Here is a 20,350-nt window from a genome sequence, read left to right as displayed (position 1 = left end):
ATACTCGTACACATGCACTTGCCAATAGGCAGATACGATGGTGTGCAGTGGGGGTTCTAGTTGACATCCAGACTTCGAATCGTCGACCATCGACATAACAAACCGTTCAGGTATCCGAGTTCCACCGCCGTGTCCTTCGCCTAGGCAACGTTTGATGGAACGCCTGTCTACGGAGTGTACGGACTTTTTCCGTATCCGTATCCGTCCGTAACTTTGCCGCTCCACTCGAGCGCAAAAAGTGGCTGCAAGTTGTCGCCAAAAAATTAATTAATTAGATTTTATTGAATATAGAGCGTCTGCTTCTCAACGATTTTTAATGAAGTACAGTTCATTTTTGCGCCATTTCGTAATTGATCAAAAACTGCTTGGTATTGCTAAAGCCAAAGTAAAACTACATCGATTTAATGCCCTTTTCGGCAAGAAAAGTTCTTCGGACATATTATTAATATTTATTCTAGTTATGTATACTAGTTTACTAACTTTAGACTAATACTTTTTCAAAAACCTAATTATCTGTATGCAATATGGTATAGAGTATAACAACCAGTTTCATTTTCAACTCCATTTTCGCAATTTTTTGCGTTTTAATTAATAAAACAAAACTACATAACCAATTTAATTGAGCGGCAATTAGTTTGCAACACTTTTCAGAGAGAAACAAGTTAAATTGTTTAGAAAATTGGTTTGATGCAGATTTGTTATTAAAATTTTTTGTAGCTAATATTCTACAATAAAGCTAGCTTTTTGTTCAAGTGCTTAAAACAATAAAAAGAATTTGACCAATTTAAATGGAAATTTGCGGCAATTGCTTAGCGATTAGGGCCAACCGAATCTCTCTAGAAGCATTTGGACCAGCATTTTTATGTTGAGCACAATTTCAAGACATTTGTGGCTTATAAAGCTTGGCTGTAAATTTTTACAACATTGAGACAAGAATGCACCCCGTGGCGAAAACTTCGGCAGAAGGAACCCAAAGGTGCAAAACAAATCCAGCTAAATGGCACTCAAACCAAATCACTGGCAATCTGTTTGGGCTGCCAAAGAATGTAGTCTAATTTATTAAAATAAATTAAATAATTCAGCATTTGGGCCCGGCAAAATAAACAAAGAGAAATAATAGCAGCTGTGTCTAGTCAAGTCATTGCCTCAATGTAAAAGAGGGTCGCGGGGTCGGCAGACAAAGCGTTCTTGGCCAACAAAAGGCCAAAAGTTAATGTGCGCCTAAGTAGCAGTCTCCCCGCTGTTGGCCCATTAAATCGCAGCCATTGCGGCCCTTCCTCCTGGAAGCGTTCCGCATCCGACAAGTGGCAACTGGCAACTAGCGTCCTCCGGCGAAGGAGGATCCTATCAGTGACCAAAACGGGCCAGGAGGCCGGGAATCCGAGCCTTTGTCTGCGGCCAGTGCGTTGATTACTTTGGGGAAATGTGCGTGAAAGGTAAACGCCGTGTACCTGGGCTGTCATTTTCTGTTTGCCGTCTGCCGCTCAACTTCGGCTGGCTGATTTATTTGCCCACCTTTTGGGTTTCCGCCGGCATTGTTGTGATTTCGCCCATATTCGTGCAATGAACTGCTTGGCTATGATTTTGCGTTGCCATAATGTGGCCATAAATCATCGCATCCCTGCAATAACAAACGTAAATTATAATAAAGCCAAATATTTGCTTTCAATCCGGCTTTGGCAGGGGTTCTATCCACCATCTTAGCCTTAAATGCTCAACTGACGCTTCGTGGGTTTTAAATAACTTTCACTAGCTCATTCATAATTTATCCTCCTTAAAACGCTGCTAGCAGGAGAAAGCTCAGACTTTAATTATAATTAAAACCAAGTTTTAAAATTATTTCAATGTAGTATTCAATAGGATGCCTTCCTGGGATCGTGAGGAATTTTATTTGTGCACATGTTATTTATATGCTCGTCCCACATAAATCAATGCTTTTATTGGTTGCTGTCTCAACAGCAATATTTTAAAAAGCAATTCACAGTTCTTTTTGTGCAAAATCAGTGGCTCGCTTATACACAAATTAATTCCGCTTACACTCAATAATGGTTGCTGTGGCATTCGGACGATGGAGCGCCAGCATTCTGGTTATATAAATTTCCATTACGCATACGAACCGTTGACGCGGCCATAATGTCTCGTTATGTTTGACTTGTCCTGGAAAACAATGAAATTAAGTTGGATGGACAGACCCTCGGCCAACCAACCACTTGAGCGAAAAGCACAAAGCCGAGTGTGCCAGTGTGCGAGTGTTCCAGTTTGCCATTAAAAACGCATTAACATGACACAATGGCTTGACAAATAACTCGAAATGCATTGGCTTTCCGCTCGGGCGTTGCGCATACGCCGTGTGTTCATGACAGCGTAAGTGAGAGGCTCTTTATGCCGCTTAAATGCGTTTTATCAGTGCAATTACGCACACCCAGCTGCCGACAGGACAAAGCACCCACTGTCCGGGCCAGCAGACATCTTCATTAAGGAGCCAGCCGTAGGTGTTCTGCGGATATATGTACATCTACGATATATACTACGATCCACTGCTTAATTTATTGCTCCTGTATAGTACGTATGGCTTTCAAATACTTCGCTCTGCTTGTCATTTGACAACATTCCTGCTCATCCGCACAGCAGGCGGCCAGGGTATCCCTTGTTTGTCTTCTACAAATTACTTTAATACTTTGCGCCCCATGTTACGCGGAAGTTGCTCAGTGCCTCCGAGCACACACATTTCGAGGAACTTTTTCTTTCAATCATAAAATCAGAACTTTCCACCCTTTATGGCATAATCAGTGCGAGTATGCCAACACACACGAGGGTTGCGAAAGGGGCTGAATTGGGTGGAGCCAGCTCCATTGCCTCCAGCTGCAATTGTCTTGTCTTTTATAGTTCCGCCAGTTGCCGGCACTCACTAGAGATGCCAGGACGACACAAAACAGAAAAAGGTACTCTTAAGAGTGGAAAGGAAGCTCGGTGGAAAGTTTACAATTTGGCATAAAATCGATGGTGGGAAAATTACGATTTTCTCTCCATAATTCGAATGGATTTTGTGAGGTTAAAGCTTTTAAGGAATTAATCTCTGATATCTGAGTTTTGTTCCACAACTAATAAGACATAATAAAATATTTTGTAGAAATTACACACCAACAATAAGTTTCGGGACATTTTGCCTACTCCTTTCGCTCTAGTTCCCTCGCTTGCAACCGTTCTTTTGAGCCACGTCATATCTGAGGATATGGCGCATGTAGGTCTTATGATCGCCCCAGGGCAACTCCAACTGTCATTTAATTTGGCACTTAAGCCCGGGGCAGGGACTGATTTTTATTATAAAAGGGTTCTGCTGTAGTCGCAGCATACACGGCATACACAGCATCGGCAGATCCAGTGACCTCGTAAAGCGACGGAGTCGGCGGCATTAAATGGTGTATAGTTTTATTGCTAATTCAATGCTAACCGAAGATATTGTCATAGATTTTGTGCCAGATACTGCTGCGCCGGAAAAGGGCGTTGGCGTTGCCCTCCTGGACGAACAGTTGGTACCGCTTGAGGGTCTGCGGGTCGCTGGGTCCCCAGTTGGGCAGTGGCTCAAAGGCTTTGCGGATGCGGGCCCAGAGACCCAAGTGCGAGGGCTGCTTCCGCACGGCGGGAATGGCCCAGAAGAGCACCTGACCCACGCCGAAGGCACTGAGGCACCACCCGAAGACTGAAAGAGTAACGACTTTATTAGCCAGGTTATCCAGTGGCGGGGTTAATCTCCTTGCTTACCGTAAACGCCCGATTGGTAGGTGTAATTCTTGTACTTTAGGGGCTCGTACAGCACCAAGGTGTAGATGAGAATGGTGAGCATTAGCAGAGGAGTGACGACCGCCCAGCAGATGCGGTAGTACAGCGAGGTCTTGATGCCAATCATGAACTCCACGTCCCGGCAGAGTCGCTTCACCCCGTAGATCCAGGCAATGGTCACCAGCTCGAAGATGGCCAGCACCAGGGCCACAAAAGTGACTCCAAAGTAGTCGACCAGGTTGAGCAGGAACTGGCCGCCCGGTGTGACGTACATAAGGCCCAGAAAGTACCCTACAATGGCTATACCAACCACCACAGTCCAGTTCTTGAGGTGTCCAAACTGATCCTTGATCACGGTGGACAGGCAGGAGGCCATGCCCACGTTGCTGCCGATGCCCAGGACGAAGAGCATGAGGAAGAACAGCACGGAGAACAGCTGCGGCAGCCACTTAAACTTGGCAATGGCGTCTGGGTAGGATATGAAAGCCAGGCCCGGACCTCCATTGACCACACTAGCGATGTCGGTGGTGTTGTTCTCGTACGCCAGGTTGCCCAGAATCCCAAAGATAATCACACCGGACAGCAGGGAGGTGAAGGTGTCCAGCGTGGTCACGATATTGGCATCCCTGCGGAGCAGGAACTCTGGTAAAGAACTCCGGACCGGACATCTGGACATCTCCACTCACCTGTAAATGTTGTGGCCGAAGCGGTTGTACGAGGCGTACATGATGATGTTCCCGAAGCAGATGGCCAGTGAGAAGAACACCTGGGTGACGGCGGCGTACCAGACCTGCGGTTCCAGGAGCTTGTGCCACTGGGGCCGCAGGAAGTACAGGACGCCGTCGAAGGCGCCCGGCAAGCTGAGTGCCCTCACCAGGAGTATCAGCATCACCACGTAGGGAAAGAGGGCCAGGAAGTAGGAGGCCTTGCCCGAGCTCTTCACGCCTTTGAACATAATCCCTGCGATGATGATCCAGGCCACTGCCAGTGCCAGCGCCAGACTCCAGCTGGGATATCCGATGCCATCATCGATGCTCGCCTTCTCGCGCAGAATGATGTTCCTGTGGGATAATGAATGAATGAGTGCCGCAATGCCGCAATGCCGCATCCTGCCATCTGCCATCCGCCGGCTGCTCACTCACGTGAAATAGAACTCCGCCGAGGTGGTCCGCACTCCCGACCCGGCCAAGCTGGTGGCTCTGCTGGCCTCCTGCGGTCCCGAGTCCAGGCACTCTGCGCCCCACTCCTCGCGGCAGTAGCTCCACGGCAAGGTCGGGAAGAAGGAGTCCACGAAGTAGCGCAGGGTGAGCGCCATTAATGTGGCGTAGTAGGTGGTAACGATGCCTGTGGCCAGGACCTGTCCATATCCAATGCCTGGGTTGGGGGAGATATTGATTGATTTTTGATCGCAAATATTTAAGAATCTTGAATGGAAGTAAATGAAGCTGGAGCAGTAACTGAATACATTTGCGTTTTGTTTTGTTGGTATCAAAGTTCCTCCTCTTCAAAGTAAATTGTTATTTATATTATGTATATGGTGATTATAGCTACATTTTTCGAATGTTACGTAAGCAACGCATTACTATAAGCTAACATTAATTACATTTTCATCTTTATCTATACCGTGGTTAAAATAACTAGTTGAAAAAACTAGTTAAGCCGAACAACGAAATTTGTTTAATTAGGCCCAAACTTGTTTTACGATGTCAGTTATGCATCATTAGTATCAGATTAAAGAGTGATTTAGTTACCGCAAACTAAGCCAACTCACCTCTCATGATGGGTGAAAAGTCGTAGACCTTCACACTGCCGCGGCTCGAGAACTGGCCGAGCAGCATTTCCAAGTAGTACACGGGCTTGCCCACCAGAATCAGGACGATCAGGTAGGGTATCACGAAGGCACCTCCTCCGTTTTCCAGCGCTGTGAAGGGGAACCTCCACACATTGCCCAGACCCACGCTCAGTGCGATGCAGGACATAAGGAACTCGATGTCGTTGCTCCAACTTTCGCGCTTCTTGCCCTGCTGGCCAGCTTCCACTTCAGGCGGGCTGTCGCCAGGTCCTGGTGCTGGAGCTGGGCCTGATCCTTCGGAGACCGGCTTCTTGCCATTGGATGACTCATTCGGCTTGTATGCCCCTGGTATGGAGATGGTTGAGGCATTCAGGGAACCCACATACGCCTGGTTCATGTACCCGTTGTCATTGTTGTTATTGTTGTTGATTGCCGTTTCCATGTTGCAGCTGCAAATCAATCAGAAATGTGGTTACACTAACCTTCAACTTAGGCCGCCTCAACTTAAGGTTACCAATTACGGCCATAGACGGACAGCAATCACGATCGCTTACCGGCTCAGTGGGACAAAGACAACGACAACGAAAACGAGAAAGACAAAGACAAGGAGTCGGAGTCGAAGTCGGAGACAAGATGGCAAGTCACTGACCCACTGACTTAGACGATTGCACATTACATAACAATGGAGAGGTGGCGCTGCAGTCGACGCCTTGATGCAGACAAATCTGCATCGAACTGGTAACTGCAGCAGGGCAAAACGCTGGCAATTTGGCAGCCAAGCCTCAGGGCAAAACCAGTTTCCAGTTTCAGGGAAAGGTCTCCAAGCGTTTGGCTTTTTGCCATTTGGGCTCCATTCATAACACCATAACACCTTTGGGCTTCTCGTTTGCTCATTTGTTTCCGATGCGGGACAGCCACTTTCCCGGAATATCGGATTTCAGATTGATTTATTGCCGCATATGGAGGCATTTTTCAGGTTGAGTTTGGCTTAAGTTTTGCCAAACTTTCATACAAATAAAGCTTGATGAAATCAGAACGGGGCAGTAAGGCACTCAGTCACTGTTTTTAGATGTGCACTTTTGAAAGTGAAATATTTAACAAGGCACTTGTGCTATCCTCTTCCTGATTAAAAACCAGTTGACAATAAAGACATTGGCCTTGTTATCGCAGGAACCAGTTAACAAGCATTTACAGACAGTTTTTAGGTGCGATTGAAATGGATATTCATGACTCACAGGAACAATTATGCGAGAAGCTAAGCACTTTTGGAGAGACTGCTGAATCAGATAAGATCTCGGGAATTCAAGGCAGTCGAAATTATAATTAGGAACCAAAATAGCTAGGGTATTGCCTCATCGACTCTTGAGTTGAGTTGGGCCCCCTGCTTGTTTACCTTTTGGATGACTCTAGATTGTGCCTTGCCATTTTGAGTGTTGCGCATGCGCAGCTGCGTCGCCGATTGTTCTCGTGGCAACAATGGAAAGTAAATGTGCACGAGCAACTTGCAACAGGGCATTACAAAAAAGTCACAAGTGACGTGCTGGCTGCAATTACCCGCTAACTTGGCCCAAACAAACCAAACAAAACAAAGCGCGAAGAACGCGCCACAAAACTCGATAGCACGTTCCCCGTTTTTTTTTTTTGTGGGAGGTCTTCGTTGCTTCGGTGTTTTGGTGGTGCGATAAAGCCCAATAGCGCCACACGTTTTAATGGGTTTTTATTATTTTATATTGGCAAGAGTCAATTATTTAATTGCACCCGAGGCGCTTTTGTGGCGCTGACAGCTCTTTGTCTAAACACTTTGACTGCTGCGATCGGACTGCAATTTATTGCATAAAAAACTGTGACTGGGTGATACGAATTTCAACTGTAATGAAGTTATGCCGCTCGGATGCTCTCTGGCAAAAGTATCTTTTCCTCTCACCACCTCACTTATCTGCCAAACAGGCATCGTATAGTTTGCAGACATGCAATTAGAATCTTTAGGGTGTCAATAAAGATACAACGCAAGTAAGGGTTTCGCGACGAAGCGAAAAGCACGGGGATTGGAGAAACCTTCACCTACACATCACTTTTTTAGCCATTGAAAATGTTTTGGGTAAGTTCAGCATAGGTATACGTCACCGTATTTATGGATACTTCTTGTTTCCCTAGATCACATTATGTTGTTTGTACTTCAAGCACGCGACTTTTACGATAGACTCATTTCGGGTATTTATCTTTGGGATTCCTTGACTCAACACCAAAAAAAGTAGGTTTTGCCAACTTGTTTTATTACTTTTGCTACACTTTCTGCCGGTGTTATCTTTTGTTCAGAACTGGGTTCTCAGATGTTCTAGAAACTGTAGCATTTTCGGCCTTATTTTCCCTTGAAAAATCTCTGTCGCGGCCAAAAACTTAATTTTATTTATTCAAACTTGATTTTCCGTCTATTTTTCAGTCACTCTGCGCTGCTGAATAATTGACTTCCACTTAAGTATCCAAGCGAACCGCTCACCGCGAACGTCAAAAACCAACTGAGCAGCTCTTTTTGCCCAGCGGCGCTTCAGGCGTTCGTACTCGGAATAAAAACAAACAAAGAAATAACTCGAAAACGCCGAGAAATACAAAAAAACTAAAAACAAGTTAGGCGGTGTTTTGGGAGCTGTCCGTATACTTGACATAAGCCAAGGTAAGTGAAATTATGAAAATTAAGCTATTATGGGTCCGCCTGCGCGTAGCACTTCTGTACCCAGTGTTTTTTCTGTGCAAACGTGCTTTGCAGTGTTTTCTTCGAAGAGTCGGTGACATAATCCATAATGTTTCAGCTAGATTGTAAATATTTAGTTACCAAAGTAATTATTTTAGCATGTTTAATTCTTGTTTGTTGTGCTACCTGCTTTTATTATCTTTTATTACATGTCTTCCAATAGTTAGCTAAGCATTTGTGCACATCGTTTTTACACCCGTTTCTCGTAGAGTAAAGGGTATTTTCTTTCAAGAGTATTGACAAGGTAGAAGGAAGCGTTTCCGACCATATAAAGCATATCTATGTATATACGTGATCAGAGACATAGGCGTGTGCAAGTTTGTTTCCAAATGTTTCCGACCAAAAATTTATTTTCGTTTTATTATTTGGTTGCCTTTTTCTATCAGTATTCTAAAAACATTATGACCACGCCCCTTCTTATGCGCACAATCCGCCAAAACTGTCACGCCCACACTTTTGAACAATTATTTTTCCCCCGTCTTCTACCGACATTCCAGATGTCGAAATGTTGAAATTTTTCGTTCACTGAGTAAGGGGTATCTAATATTCGGGGAACTCGATTGTATATAGTTTTATTTAGATAAAAATTGTTTTTAGTGAATTATAATTGGTGTCAACAAACTGTCTCCTTAAATTGCCTATTTTTGGTACCATTACATACATAAGTGTAGTTAAGTTATTTTATATCTCTGCATTAATTATCTAAATTTTCTGTATTTTTAGTTTATCATTACCTGTTTTATGAGTTTTAATTACAAGTATGTATGTGCCAGTGTGTGTGATTACAAGACTCAAACTGATATCAGATATTCGATAGACTGCTTGCAATTAAAGGTATATGCATTTGTTGTCCGTTTGGTGACTTACCAAGAATAATTTAGTTCCTCGATAACATCGAATTTGATGGTTTGGAATGGCCAATGGCATACGGACCTGCTGATATGGCTATTTAAACTCGGCTAATGATCTTGGTCAATTATATACACACTCTATATACGGGTTCAGAAAAACTCCCACGAGTATTTATATATAGGATTGTAACCAGCGGTCGAACTTTCATAACAATAACTATTCTTATCAGGACTATATCTGGATATGTGTGCCCGTTACTACTTTAGATTAAGATGTAATCACTGTATGGAAGACCGAATTCTATTTATAGCTCAAGGTCAACGGCACATGTGTTATCATACTTTTATAGATAGAATACCGAATAATAACAATTTTATTGCCGATTCCGACCTTTCCAAGAATCGATATTTCCCAAAGAAGTGGTCAATATTTCCGAGAAGTGTGTACACTTAAAAACAACGAAAACTGTCTTTGATAAGAAAGCAGAATACGAATATTTTCACACGGAGTAACTACCCAAATTAAGTTTTTGGTCCTCGGCATAGAAACGAACGCCCCACTGCATTTTGGTCATGAAAGTAAGAGCTCGTGTGTGAGAGCAAACATTTTAATTGGATGCAAATTTTCGACACTTGGTTGCTGCGGTTCGTTTACCAACTGCGGCTCGAATTTAGAAAGAGAGGCGGCGAGCACCGCAGAAAGAGACGGGAAGATGGCAGTGGCGAACAATTTTCGGTTTTTACTGGCATTAACACGCAAAATTGACCGCAACAAATTTACACAATTTCCATGCGAGCAACTTTGGTGCGTGGGCGTATTGATCCCAACAATTCAATTAAAATCTCAACGATGCCGGCCAAGTGCTGGGCATTGGCCATAGTTCCCTAAATCGCATTCCATCCCAAATGAATTACAGCAATGACATCTATTTTACTTTTCAATTAAGAGCCATGGGATTGCAATGGGATAGGCGGACAGTCCCCCGGCGAAAATTAAATCTTTTTGCCATTTAAAATGTAATTAATTTTTAATGCACGCACACGCGGTGACGTTGACGGCTTACTATGTGCTTTTATGGATGAATTTCGATGCGATTATACGTTTTGCATGTGTCCTTGTGGCTTTTTAATTGGCCAGTTGGTAATTGCTTGGATAAAGGACTTAGCATCAATGTTCGGAATGCTGGATATGCAGTTGATTCGATTAATAAAAGCTAATGAGTTCTGTAAGTTGCGTTTGCCTGCGCCTGATTGCCACTTTGATTGTTGCTCTTGTTGTGATTTATTTGTGTTTTTAATGAAACCCACTGGTTACAATTTAATTCTGTTTCAGTTTTTCTGTGCTTCGGGTTTCTTATCCCCATTTAATTAGCCTTTCCTGTTGGTCACTACATATAATTTGGTCTGTTTGCCGGGGTGAATTCACGACAATTAGAATTACAGGAATTATATAGAATTTCGCTAATTTGCTGGACTAATTTGGCATTTAAATGAGCCACAGAGCCGCAGAGAAAACGAACCAGCACCAGCGAACTGTGAATTTATGGCCGACGAGCATTTCGAGCTTTTCGAGCATTTTCAGCGTTCGAGTTGAAATACAAATTTTCCCAGTCATTTATCAAGCGTTAGCAGGGCATAAATCTCGTCCAAGCAAATAGCCAAGTAGCTGTGACATCCCAAACAACGTTCTCCTGGCCAAAAGTCAAATCCAAGCCGTGGCCATAATGCCCAACGTCACGCAATTGTCTTCGGTGGTGGAAGTGCAGGAGTCGCGAGGAGTTGGCATTATATTTTACTGCCTTCGACTGTAGGACATTAAAAACAAAGGACAACAAATGTCGCGCAGACAATGAGGCAGGTTAACGTGGCTGCCACAATGGCAGTTGTTTTGGAGGCATATGCCATGCGGCACGTGGCAAGTTGATTTATGCAGTCGGGAGAGATGAAAAATTGATGTCGCTTGCAGGTGTGAATCAGGTCCAGCTCGATTTGATCCTTATTCCATGTTTACTTAATTAAAACTACTGCACCAAACTGGCATTCTAATTGAATCAGAGTTGCAAGTTTTGCATCGAGATGTGGCTGTGAACCGAATTAGTTGTATGTGATGTGGGCTGGCAATTAGCCGGATTACCTGGCCCAGCAAAGTAATTGGAACGAAATGCAATTTAGTTGCTATCTGGTGATCGGGAAATGCCGCAATTTGTTGGCAAGACCACAGCCGAGAATCTGTTGCATAAAGGGTTTTGCAAGTTGGCAGCATTCCAGCAGCCGAGCACGAAAATTGCTCGTAATCTTGATGTTGCCACATGAAATGCCACAAGTGTCCGGCACTCCGTTCTAGCATACTTTCGGGCACAGCCATTTGAATAGAAACCACATTAATCATACGTCCTGTGTGCCTGCCCTTGCAAAAACGAAAAACTAATTGAGCTGTGGTCGCTGCATTTCTCCATTTCTCCACTTTTTCAATTTTCCACTGCTGCAGTGCTGCATACCGACTCTTTCCTTCTCACACTCTGGCTCTCCATATCACGCATACGCCACATTGTCCACATATCAGCGTTGCCGCATATTAAGTCATTTCTGCTCGCTGGCGTTTGACAGCCAGTGTATATGCGAGTTTATGTATTTACATGTCTAAGAGCTTGTTAAAGTCACGTTTCTGGCAAATTCTATTATATTGTAAAGCATTTTCCCTATTTTGCGGCAAGTGCCAAGCGGCAGCTGCCATCTGGCAGTTCGCTGCATGCCATAAAAATGTCTACGGCACACGCAACTTGACTCCGGGCCAATGTTGGGCGAAAGTCCCAGTCCTGTTCCATACTCAGACCCAGACCCATACCCATACCCAGTTTCAGTCCGGAGCGCATTTCGTGCGTATGGAAAAAGGACGGGGCAACAAAAATCTGCAATTCATGCAATTTTCATGGAAAATTTGCCACGCAAGAGAACAGAGAATGTACATTTGAGCAAGGACACAACAAGGCTGTGTACATATTCATGTGTGTATTAGGATCTGTGCTTTGAATGTCAAAATATTTTTGTGTTTGGCATTTCAAGCGTTAAATTTCTTCTGTCAACGCTCGTCCTGAGGAAAACTCTCCATCTCATTGTATTGGCTGAGCAGCAGAGATATTTTTGAGGTTTTCCCCACTCACTGCTTTTCCGTTTTGGAGCAAATTCACCGACGGAATCCAAATTAATTTGCCTAGCACGTGGGCCTCAGTGATTATGTCTAGCTGGATTTGTGTATGCGTGTGTTTTTGTTTGAATTTGTCTTAAGTGCCAAAGTCCTTGGCTTGATGCTTGCGAGATTACGACTTACGTGAGACATCGCCCCGATTGGGAGTTCTACTCGCATATGAATTCCCCAACCCATTGGGACGCTTGATGTGACACTAAAGAGATTCTACTAATAAATTGCGGCAATTATTCTTCGACTGCTCGGGGAAATGCGTCGAGACTTCATAAATGTCCAGAATTAGGTAGTAGACGAATGGAATTTCTCAACGTGTCATTGAAATTCAAAGGAAATCGAAACCATTTCACTGTCTCCCTGCAAATAGTATCTATACATATAAAATGGAGCCACAAATAAAATAAATTCAATTTTTCGAACATACACTGACATGCTCCTGTGAGCTGAATATTTATTATTCCAACACATTTGACTAATTAATACAAAAGGTTGAATGACGGATAATTCGATCCAACATAAAATCCACCACAATAAATGCCTAACAGTATGCATTGAACAAATTACATTTTCTTAATTTTCATATAAATATGTTGCATACTTTTATATGATTCTTCCCTCCTTCCATGTCTCCTCGTGACTAGGATTTTCATGGTTAATTAGTATAATGTTAATGGAGTTTTTGAAACATATTCCTTCAGAAATCAGGCCCACTCAGATCAAGGAGTTTTTGTGCGTGAAATCCTTCAGACTTCCGTTAATCTTAATGCTTAAAGCTGCTCTACCAACTGGCTTTGAGTTTCGCCCGAAAGTAGGCAATGAAAACAGAGAAGATAAATGAAGACCAGGGCAGCCGGCAAACAAAGCGCCCCGCCCACTCTCGCCCGCACTCGCCCACATCCTTCCGCTTCTGAGGCAGATTTGTGGCCGGAGTTGAGTCTAAAAATATGCCCAGACCCACCAACAGCCACGCCCAGTAACCCCACTCTACAACCACCACCCACCACCCACACGTGATGTTTGCGGGAAGCGTTGTCGGCATGTTTGCTATGGCTGCATGTGGAAAGTGGCACATAATTAATTCAAATTAATTACGAATTGTGTGGAATTAGTGCTTTTGGCAAGTCCTGAAATGAACCCCAGATCCCGACATCCTTTTCCTTGCCGAGAGAGACAACCTGGGTCGATGCTCGGCCTACATATTCCAACAGATTTTTCGGTCCGTCCCCTTCAATTTCCGAGTGTATTCCACTAAAATGCTAATTCTCCGTTAACCAAAAGTCAAGCGCTCTATTGTGTGTTTGTCTGACCCAATTAGCGCAAATTTGCAACAAACTCATAAACTGGGGCGTCAACTGCAGCGAACGGGGGCGTGACTGATGGCCTGGCATTTATAAATCAATTATGCAGCGATTGCACGCTCATTAGTGTCAAACTCAATTAACGCTCTGACAGTTTGGCAGGGTTCAAACCGGACGGACAGCAGAACAAGCTGAATGGGCGACTTGGAGGCGACAGGAGACAGCACCGCGGATTGGGGTCAGTTCCGCTGTCCAGCGGGCGACCCAAGTTCAAGCCTCCAATTGGCTGGGCTGATCCGGATTCCGGTACGCGAAGCCCCTTCTATTCCCCTGCAAACGACAGCGAGGATAATGAGCTGAAGGCCCCTAATCGATTGTTGGCCAACGGAAGTGAGTTTGCGCTGCATATTCTATTCGCCATCGCTTATGCCTTGGGTTGCTCATTGCAAAGCACAGTGCTTATATTAAGGAGGAAAAAACTTAGATTAAAATATTATTCTGAAATATTCCAATATTTGTGTAAGGTATTGTTTAGAAATTGATATTAATCTAATTTCCTTGCATAAACAAGGATTATCTCATTTATTGGTTAGACTGGGCCTACAGAACATAGTTCCTATTAAAACTTTTCGATTCAGAAGTTTGAGCTATGAAAAAGGCGTACATCGAGATCTCTTTAAAGTGCCGCCAGGCTTTTGGTTCTTTAATGTCTTTTCAATGTCCAGTTGACCTTCTAGTGCTTTAGATAATCTTTTAGCTTGCAGGGCAAACCAGCTTCTGCTCTCTACTGCCTTGCACATTTTATGAAATGCTAATCCTGAGCGACCTTCGGCAAGTCATCAGCTATGCTCTTGGCTTTCTAGTCGGACTTGGAGGCTCTGGGGCATCGGGTGGCATTCATGGTGGAGCGCGGACAATGCCGTCCAGATCCATTCAGCAATCTGGGCCCATTTCCAGCTGTGACCGGTGTTTTATATCATAATTGCAATCTTGCATAAATGCGTGCGCCCGAGTTTTTGAAGTACGCCAAATGTGTGGTTGGGCTTTTGGGCTTATGGTTGTGTGTGCTGCTATCGACATACCATGTTTGTTTGTCCTTCGGATCGCCATTTCAGTATGCGTCTTTTTTACAGCTTCCACGGTAAAAGCAATCCCAGTCAGCCATCTATGGAATCCCTGCCATCATTATCATCGTCATCGTCATCGTCGCCGGAACACGTGTTGTCTCCCCACCCAAAGCAAATCCCCACCCCTTCCCGGGCCGCAAACAAACCATCCAACCTCGCCATGTCCATGACACACTTGCTCCGCAATCTGTGTTAGTGTGAACGAGGTGTGTGCGGTGTGTTTAGTGTGCATATCTCGGTGTGTGCATGTGTGGGTTACCACCCAACCACCCAACCACCCATGCATCCAGCCATCCAACCACCGAACCACCCTCCATCGGCAAACATGGGCTCCACCCCCCAGAAACGCATTGAAACGCATTTCGTTTGCTCTGGCTGGTCAGCAGAGGAGCATTGAGGTCACTTGGGCTGCATGTTATTACCCAGCCTCCAGGACCTTCCCGATGAGTCGTCCCAATGTCGTCCCTCGATTCACCTGATTTCTTTCATTCCACGCCACGTTTGCTCCATTAGCACTCAATCATTGGCTGATAGCAGGACCACTCGTGCATCAAATTAATACCAAACACCAAAGCGAAAATGTCATCAATAACGCTCATTGATGACTCAAGGAGTCCGTTCCACGGCTATCCGCCACCCGGCCACAACCCCTCCGTCCTCCATTCTCCAGCCACGTGACCAAGTTAATTTGGCGTTCTGGCCACAAACAATTAGTAAGCAAAACAAAGCAATTACAATAGCCAAAAGGGTGTGAGGGAATTTAGAGGGCTTTGGATGGAAGGATAGAAATTCCTGGAGTTACACCAGCCAACACATCATTTGACGAAAATTGGTTTGTGTTGTTGGAGGAAATAAATGAAATTGGTTTTAGCAGTGTCATAATCTATGAATGCTTTCCATTCGTTTAAAAGGGTCTCGTTTTGAAATTATCTAAAGAAATTTTAAAATTCCAAAAGAATTTAAATGTACAGCTTTAAGCATGTTTGGTGATCTATAGTTCTTTCATTAGTATTCTTAGTTCTTCGAGCAATGAGTTCAATAATCCTTTAGTTTCAGTCTTAGGTGACTTGAATTAGGATCTAGGTACTTTTAACTGATACTTTTTGCTGCTAATGGGGTCTTCGAAACTCCGCAGTCAATAAAGCTTACTGTACACGATGTTCCACGAGCCCAAAATCCCCTGGCTGCCTTGTTGACAGCCCAAATCGCTTTTGTGTAGACCAGTTTTAAGCCATTTGAGTTGTTGGAACTGTTATTGCATTCGGTGGCATCAACACTCACTCGCACTCACACACAGCACTTGCCGCTTAATTTGGGCACATGTCTGCGTTAGTTGGCTCAATTAAAAGGCTCGGCGGTCGGTTAGTGGGTGATTTGGCCTGCGGCTATGGCTTTTCCGATTTTGCGGCAGATGCAACTACCTATGTTATATGTTTAAATCGATCCCTGCACATCCATGCAAATCGTAACGACAGTTCATATATCAGGGGATTAGCTGCGCACCCGGAATGTTTTTAATGATAGCGAGACCCTGAGACAAAGTGCGCATAAAGTGCACTCAAAATGGCATTATCGGACCCAACACACCAGATATATATGCAGATATATAGACGTGATTCCGTTAGTTGCTGAGGGCCAAATGGCGGATCATCATAGCTGACTACGAGCCACGGGGCTTTTATGCAAATTCCTGGCAAAATGCTGGCAACCCTTCGCATGCATTTTATGCATGCCCTTGCCATTTTCCGATTTTCCCTGTATTTTTTTTGGGTCTTATCACCCGTTCAATTGGCTAACAATTCGATTTTATTTGATTTAATTTCGTTCTTTTTATCTCGTTTATGGGAGACGGAGAGTGAGTAGAAAACTTTTTGCTTTAACTCGGCAAAGTCAATTAGGCCAACTGTGCAAACATTTGTTTACACATTCACTGACTGCCTGAATGGCAGATAGTGGAAAAGGCAGAGGTCCAATGGGCCATTTCAGCTCTACCATTTCAGACTGCCAACTGCCATTGGCAACGTTTTGCTTAATTAACATTAAATTGTGTTGTACTACAAGCGCTCCAACCTAGCCAGGTCTGATCCCCACCCCGAAAAGTGTTAAGACAAAAGCAAATTGCCACTAAATTGGCACTTAAGGAATTTCGCTGAGCTGGCCAAAGGACGATGTCCTTCTTTGGCCCCTTCGACGACTGTCAATTAAAGCCCAACTGATGTTTAACAATTTAATTATGAAAGTTAACGAGCTTAACTTGAGCTACAGCCAGCAGCTGTCTGGTTCAACTCTCCTTCGGGTCCTGATTAAAAAACCTGTGAATGGCATCAGAAGCTGCCCTTTGGCCAATCTAAGAAGACAATCAACTTTCCCCTTGTCAGCACGATAATTGTGGACTTCAGGTCAAGTGTTTGTTGTGGCTGGTTGTAAACTGAGTTCGATATATTTAATATTTTATTCCCCGTTCAGTCACTTCAAGCCACAAAAAGTTGATTTATTTCATATCACAATATTCAAAGTTTGCTCCACTCTGGTCCAAAATGTTGAATTTCCATTAATGCTACTTCTTAGCCTACTTACTGAAAATTGCAATTATGATGTCTAAGGGAATTTATTGAACTAATTTTGGCCATTAGCCGTCAACATCTTTGCAGCCTCAGGCAGCTCTTTTGGTATCCACGCTGCTGTGGCTGTTAGCTGCCGACTCTAACCATTGAGTTTTCCGAGCACAAAGGAAGCCTTCATTAGCAGCCAAACGACTTTTAAATTTGCTTCTAATTATTGTGCATTTGTTGGGCAGTTTTGCATTTTCCCGCTTGACTTGACTCCACTTCAGCCCGTTTTCCAAGGGTGCTGCCGTGTATTTATGGGCCAAACGTTGCATTTGTGCAGTTTTTAATGAGTTTTTGTTGTTTTGCCACGCCGCACGGAAAACTTTCCACGGAGTACTGCCACTGATGCCCGACTGACTAGATGACAGACTGAGTGGAAACGCTTGACTGGCCGACTTGCACTGCAGGCACTCGAAAAACTAATCAGCGCGGCCAAAGTTTTTCCTGGCCAGCTGAAAAGCTTTACCAACCCCCCTCTCCCCCTTTCCCCTTTCACCGCACCGCTGGCTGTTTTTTCAGGCCCTCCTGGCCAAAAGACTTTACAACATAATTAAGATTGTTGCGAGCGACTTGAGTGCGTTTAATGAGGAACGGCCAAGGAATCGAGTGAAGAGGGGGGAATCCAGCCACTAGTTTTCCCGGAGTTTTCCTTGTTGTTCGCAAAAGTTTGCAGCCGGGTACTAAGGAGAATTTTCGGGCTCGTTACTTATCTTGCTCATTTCCTTTCAGTGCACTTTTGTGCCGGGCATTAACATGGTCATTATATCCTGGATCCTGCTGCACCTAATGTCCGTTGGTCTGCACTTGCCAGGCGCTTTCTTTGGGGCCACTTTTATTTTTTGGGGCCTTTGTTCTGACCGTAATATGAATTATGAGCGCCGCTCAAGTGTTTCCCATTCCCAATTGCATAATCATAATCGTATGAATTTCCTGTACCTGGCCGGGGTATCCCCACATTTTCATATCCCCATATCCCCATCTGTACCTGTTTATATACTGCTCGGTTTTTGTTTCGCACCTCTGGCTATAAAACCCACTATAATCCGCACTCTCTTGGCTAATGTGCTAAAAGTTCAGAGCACGCTTCAGTGCTTTTATGGCTTCAAAGGCGTGGAAAACACGCCGGAAAATCCCCTTATCGGAGTCCCACTCCTCCGGACAACCACTAATCTTGGAGCATTTAGTTTTCATTATAGGCACTTGGCTGAACAATTTTATTGTTCTGCTCTTATTAATAGCCGGCCACTGTTATTGTGGTGTTTTTTTAAAATTTATTTCTAATTTATTTATAATATTACATATATCGCCTTTATTGCACTTCTTTAAAGGGTTTAAGGAAGGTAAACTGGTTATTTTACAATCAAAATATTTCTGACTACAGTAGCAGACCAAGAGATGACACATCTGTGTTTTTATTTGACATTCAAATTTCAATTAAATATAAATTACAACTCAGACGATCCTAAAATATATTTGAAACCAACCAATATTTTATAACATTGCATATTGATTACCTTTGTAAAAGAATACAAAAATTGTTAATTTACATACTGAAATATTTGTTTGGAAGCTAAATTACTTCTGTTCATTCTTCTACTTCTGCTCTCCATTTTGTTCAATTTCATAAAACTTACAATTGTGAACCCAAAAACAATGGAAAAGCGCAAAATTGTTAACTGACGATGATGATGCTGTTCGACTTCAATTAACAAACCAACATGCAAATAAGGTTCGGATCAAAAATCAACTTTGCACTCATTCCTCCCTTCCATTTGCTCATCTACTGCGATGTCCTTTTCCACTATCGTGTCCTTTTTTGTGGGTTTCCAGTGCTGGGTGCTAAATGTCAGCAATGCAATTAAATCGGCAATGGCCAGTGGGGAAAGAGATCTGGCGGGGATTTCCTTGGGGATTGGGGGATACGGGGGTTTGGCTAGCGCGTTATAAAATTATAAAGCGAAATTGGATTTAAAAACAGCCAAGCTGTCCTGGTCCCAGAAGTGGGAAAAGCTGGCTGGCTAAGAGGGCGGATGAGAATGAGAAATGTTGGCGCCATTAGCGCCATTTTGCTTGGATGTTCCCCGATGTCCTTCGCTTCCGCTCATCCTTGCTGCTTTCTTTCTCCGCTGCGGCTGCTGCATTTGATGAGTGAAAATTGTAATTAAACTGCGTTTCTTGTCATTGCATTTAAAAATAATAATAATAAATAATGCATTGCAGTGCGGCGGGGGGCGGGGGGCTGGGGCTTGGGGCTTGGGGCGGAAGCCAAGTCTGCGACAGAAATGAATGGAAATGAAGGCGAGGCTTTTGGCCACGTTATCCTGGGCTGCAGCCGCACTTAACTATTAAAACTTTGGCAAGCGACTTCATGAAATGACGTGCGAAAAGCACGGCAGTGAAGAGCGATGAAATGAATGAAACCCGATGAAATACAGAAATGATGACGGAATATCCTTTCGGCTGAAAAGGGTTTTGTCAGCTGCAGGGCGGCTGAAAACGCTTTAATTAAAGTGAAACGCAAACATTTCAATTAAGGGGCGACTGTAAGCTGATTTCAATCTGGCTAAAAGGGATAACTTCCGCCAGACATTTTGCCCCATGCCTTTTGCCCTTTTTCGCTCTTCCGGCTAACTTCTCCTGGAAGTCCTTCGTGTGCTTAGATGTGTGCGTGTCCCCGTCGCAGGTCAAGCGTTTGGTCACAATCAAGAGGGCATTGGCATTTCCCCCTTCTGCGAGGAATTGACATTAATTTTGCATTAGCCAGCGCCTTGGTCCTTTGTTGCTCATACGCCCTGTTGTTGGCCGAATTAAGTTATGCGCGCTAGCCATAAAAAAGCAGCTCGAGTGGCCATTATTTCGGCAGCCAAGCAGTTTCCGTCTTGGCCCAGTTTCAGCACCAGCAGAAAACCCAAAACCAAAACCCCTATCCCTATCCCAATCCC

At 44.0% G+C, this 20,350-nt stretch overlaps 2 protein-coding genes across 3 annotated transcripts in view; one reads left to right on the top strand and one right to left on the bottom strand.

Moving 5' to 3' along the window:
• The window catches only part of LOC6528804, a 40,903-nt gene that overhangs the window by 5,600 nt on the left and 14,953 nt on the right, over positions 1-20,350 (top strand). Inside the window, exon 2 of the mRNA XM_002089800.3 lies at positions 8,013-8,243. The gene's annotated coding sequence lies outside the window, so the exon portion shown is untranslated. The remainder of the gene's footprint in view (positions 1-8,012; positions 8,244-20,350) is intronic.
• On the bottom strand, positions 3,413-8,083 carry LOC6528805 (sodium-dependent nutrient amino acid transporter 1). Of its 2 annotated transcripts, none has more exons than XM_015198579.3 (6): positions 7,990-8,083; positions 5,552-6,021; positions 4,923-5,154; positions 4,467-4,841; positions 3,763-4,406; positions 3,413-3,700 (listed from the first exon to the last, which is right to left on the bottom strand). In XM_015198579.3, the coding sequence occupies exons 2-6, from the start codon at positions 6,012-6,014 to the stop codon at positions 3,447-3,449; spliced, it is 1,968 nt and encodes a 655-aa protein (XP_015054065.1). In that variant the 5' UTR covers positions 6,015-6,021; positions 7,990-8,083; the 3' UTR covers positions 3,413-3,446. The 2 variants fall into 2 exon arrangements, with proteins under 2 accessions (XP_015054065.1, XP_002089837.1); XM_002089801.4 differs by having other exon boundaries at positions 7,851-8,018.

Source organism: Drosophila yakuba, chromosome 2L, assembly GCF_016746365.2.
Source record: "Drosophila yakuba strain Tai18E2 chromosome 2L, Prin_Dyak_Tai18E2_2.1, whole genome shotgun sequence".
Taxonomy (NCBI): domain Eukaryota; kingdom Metazoa; phylum Arthropoda; class Insecta; order Diptera; family Drosophilidae; genus Drosophila; species Drosophila yakuba.
The sequence above is the reverse complement of the archived record's forward strand: the minus strand, read 5'-3'. Positions and strand labels throughout refer to the sequence as shown.

What these genes read in the sequence shown, in the direction of transcription:
- LOC6528805 (XM_015198579.3), bottom strand. Translation starts at nt 6,014, where the DNA reads ATGGAAACGGCAATCAACAACAATAACAACAATGACAACGGGTACATG. An exon ending in CTTTTCACCCATCATGAGAG is followed by an intron (nt 5,155 to 5,551) that starts GTGAGTTGGCTT and finishes CCCCCAACCCAG; the next exon opens with GCATTGGATATGGACAGGTC. An exon ending in TCGGCGGAGTTCTATTTCAC is followed by an intron (nt 4,842 to 4,922) that starts GTGAGTGAGCAG and finishes ATTATCCCACAG; the next exon opens with GAACATCATTCTGCGCGAGA.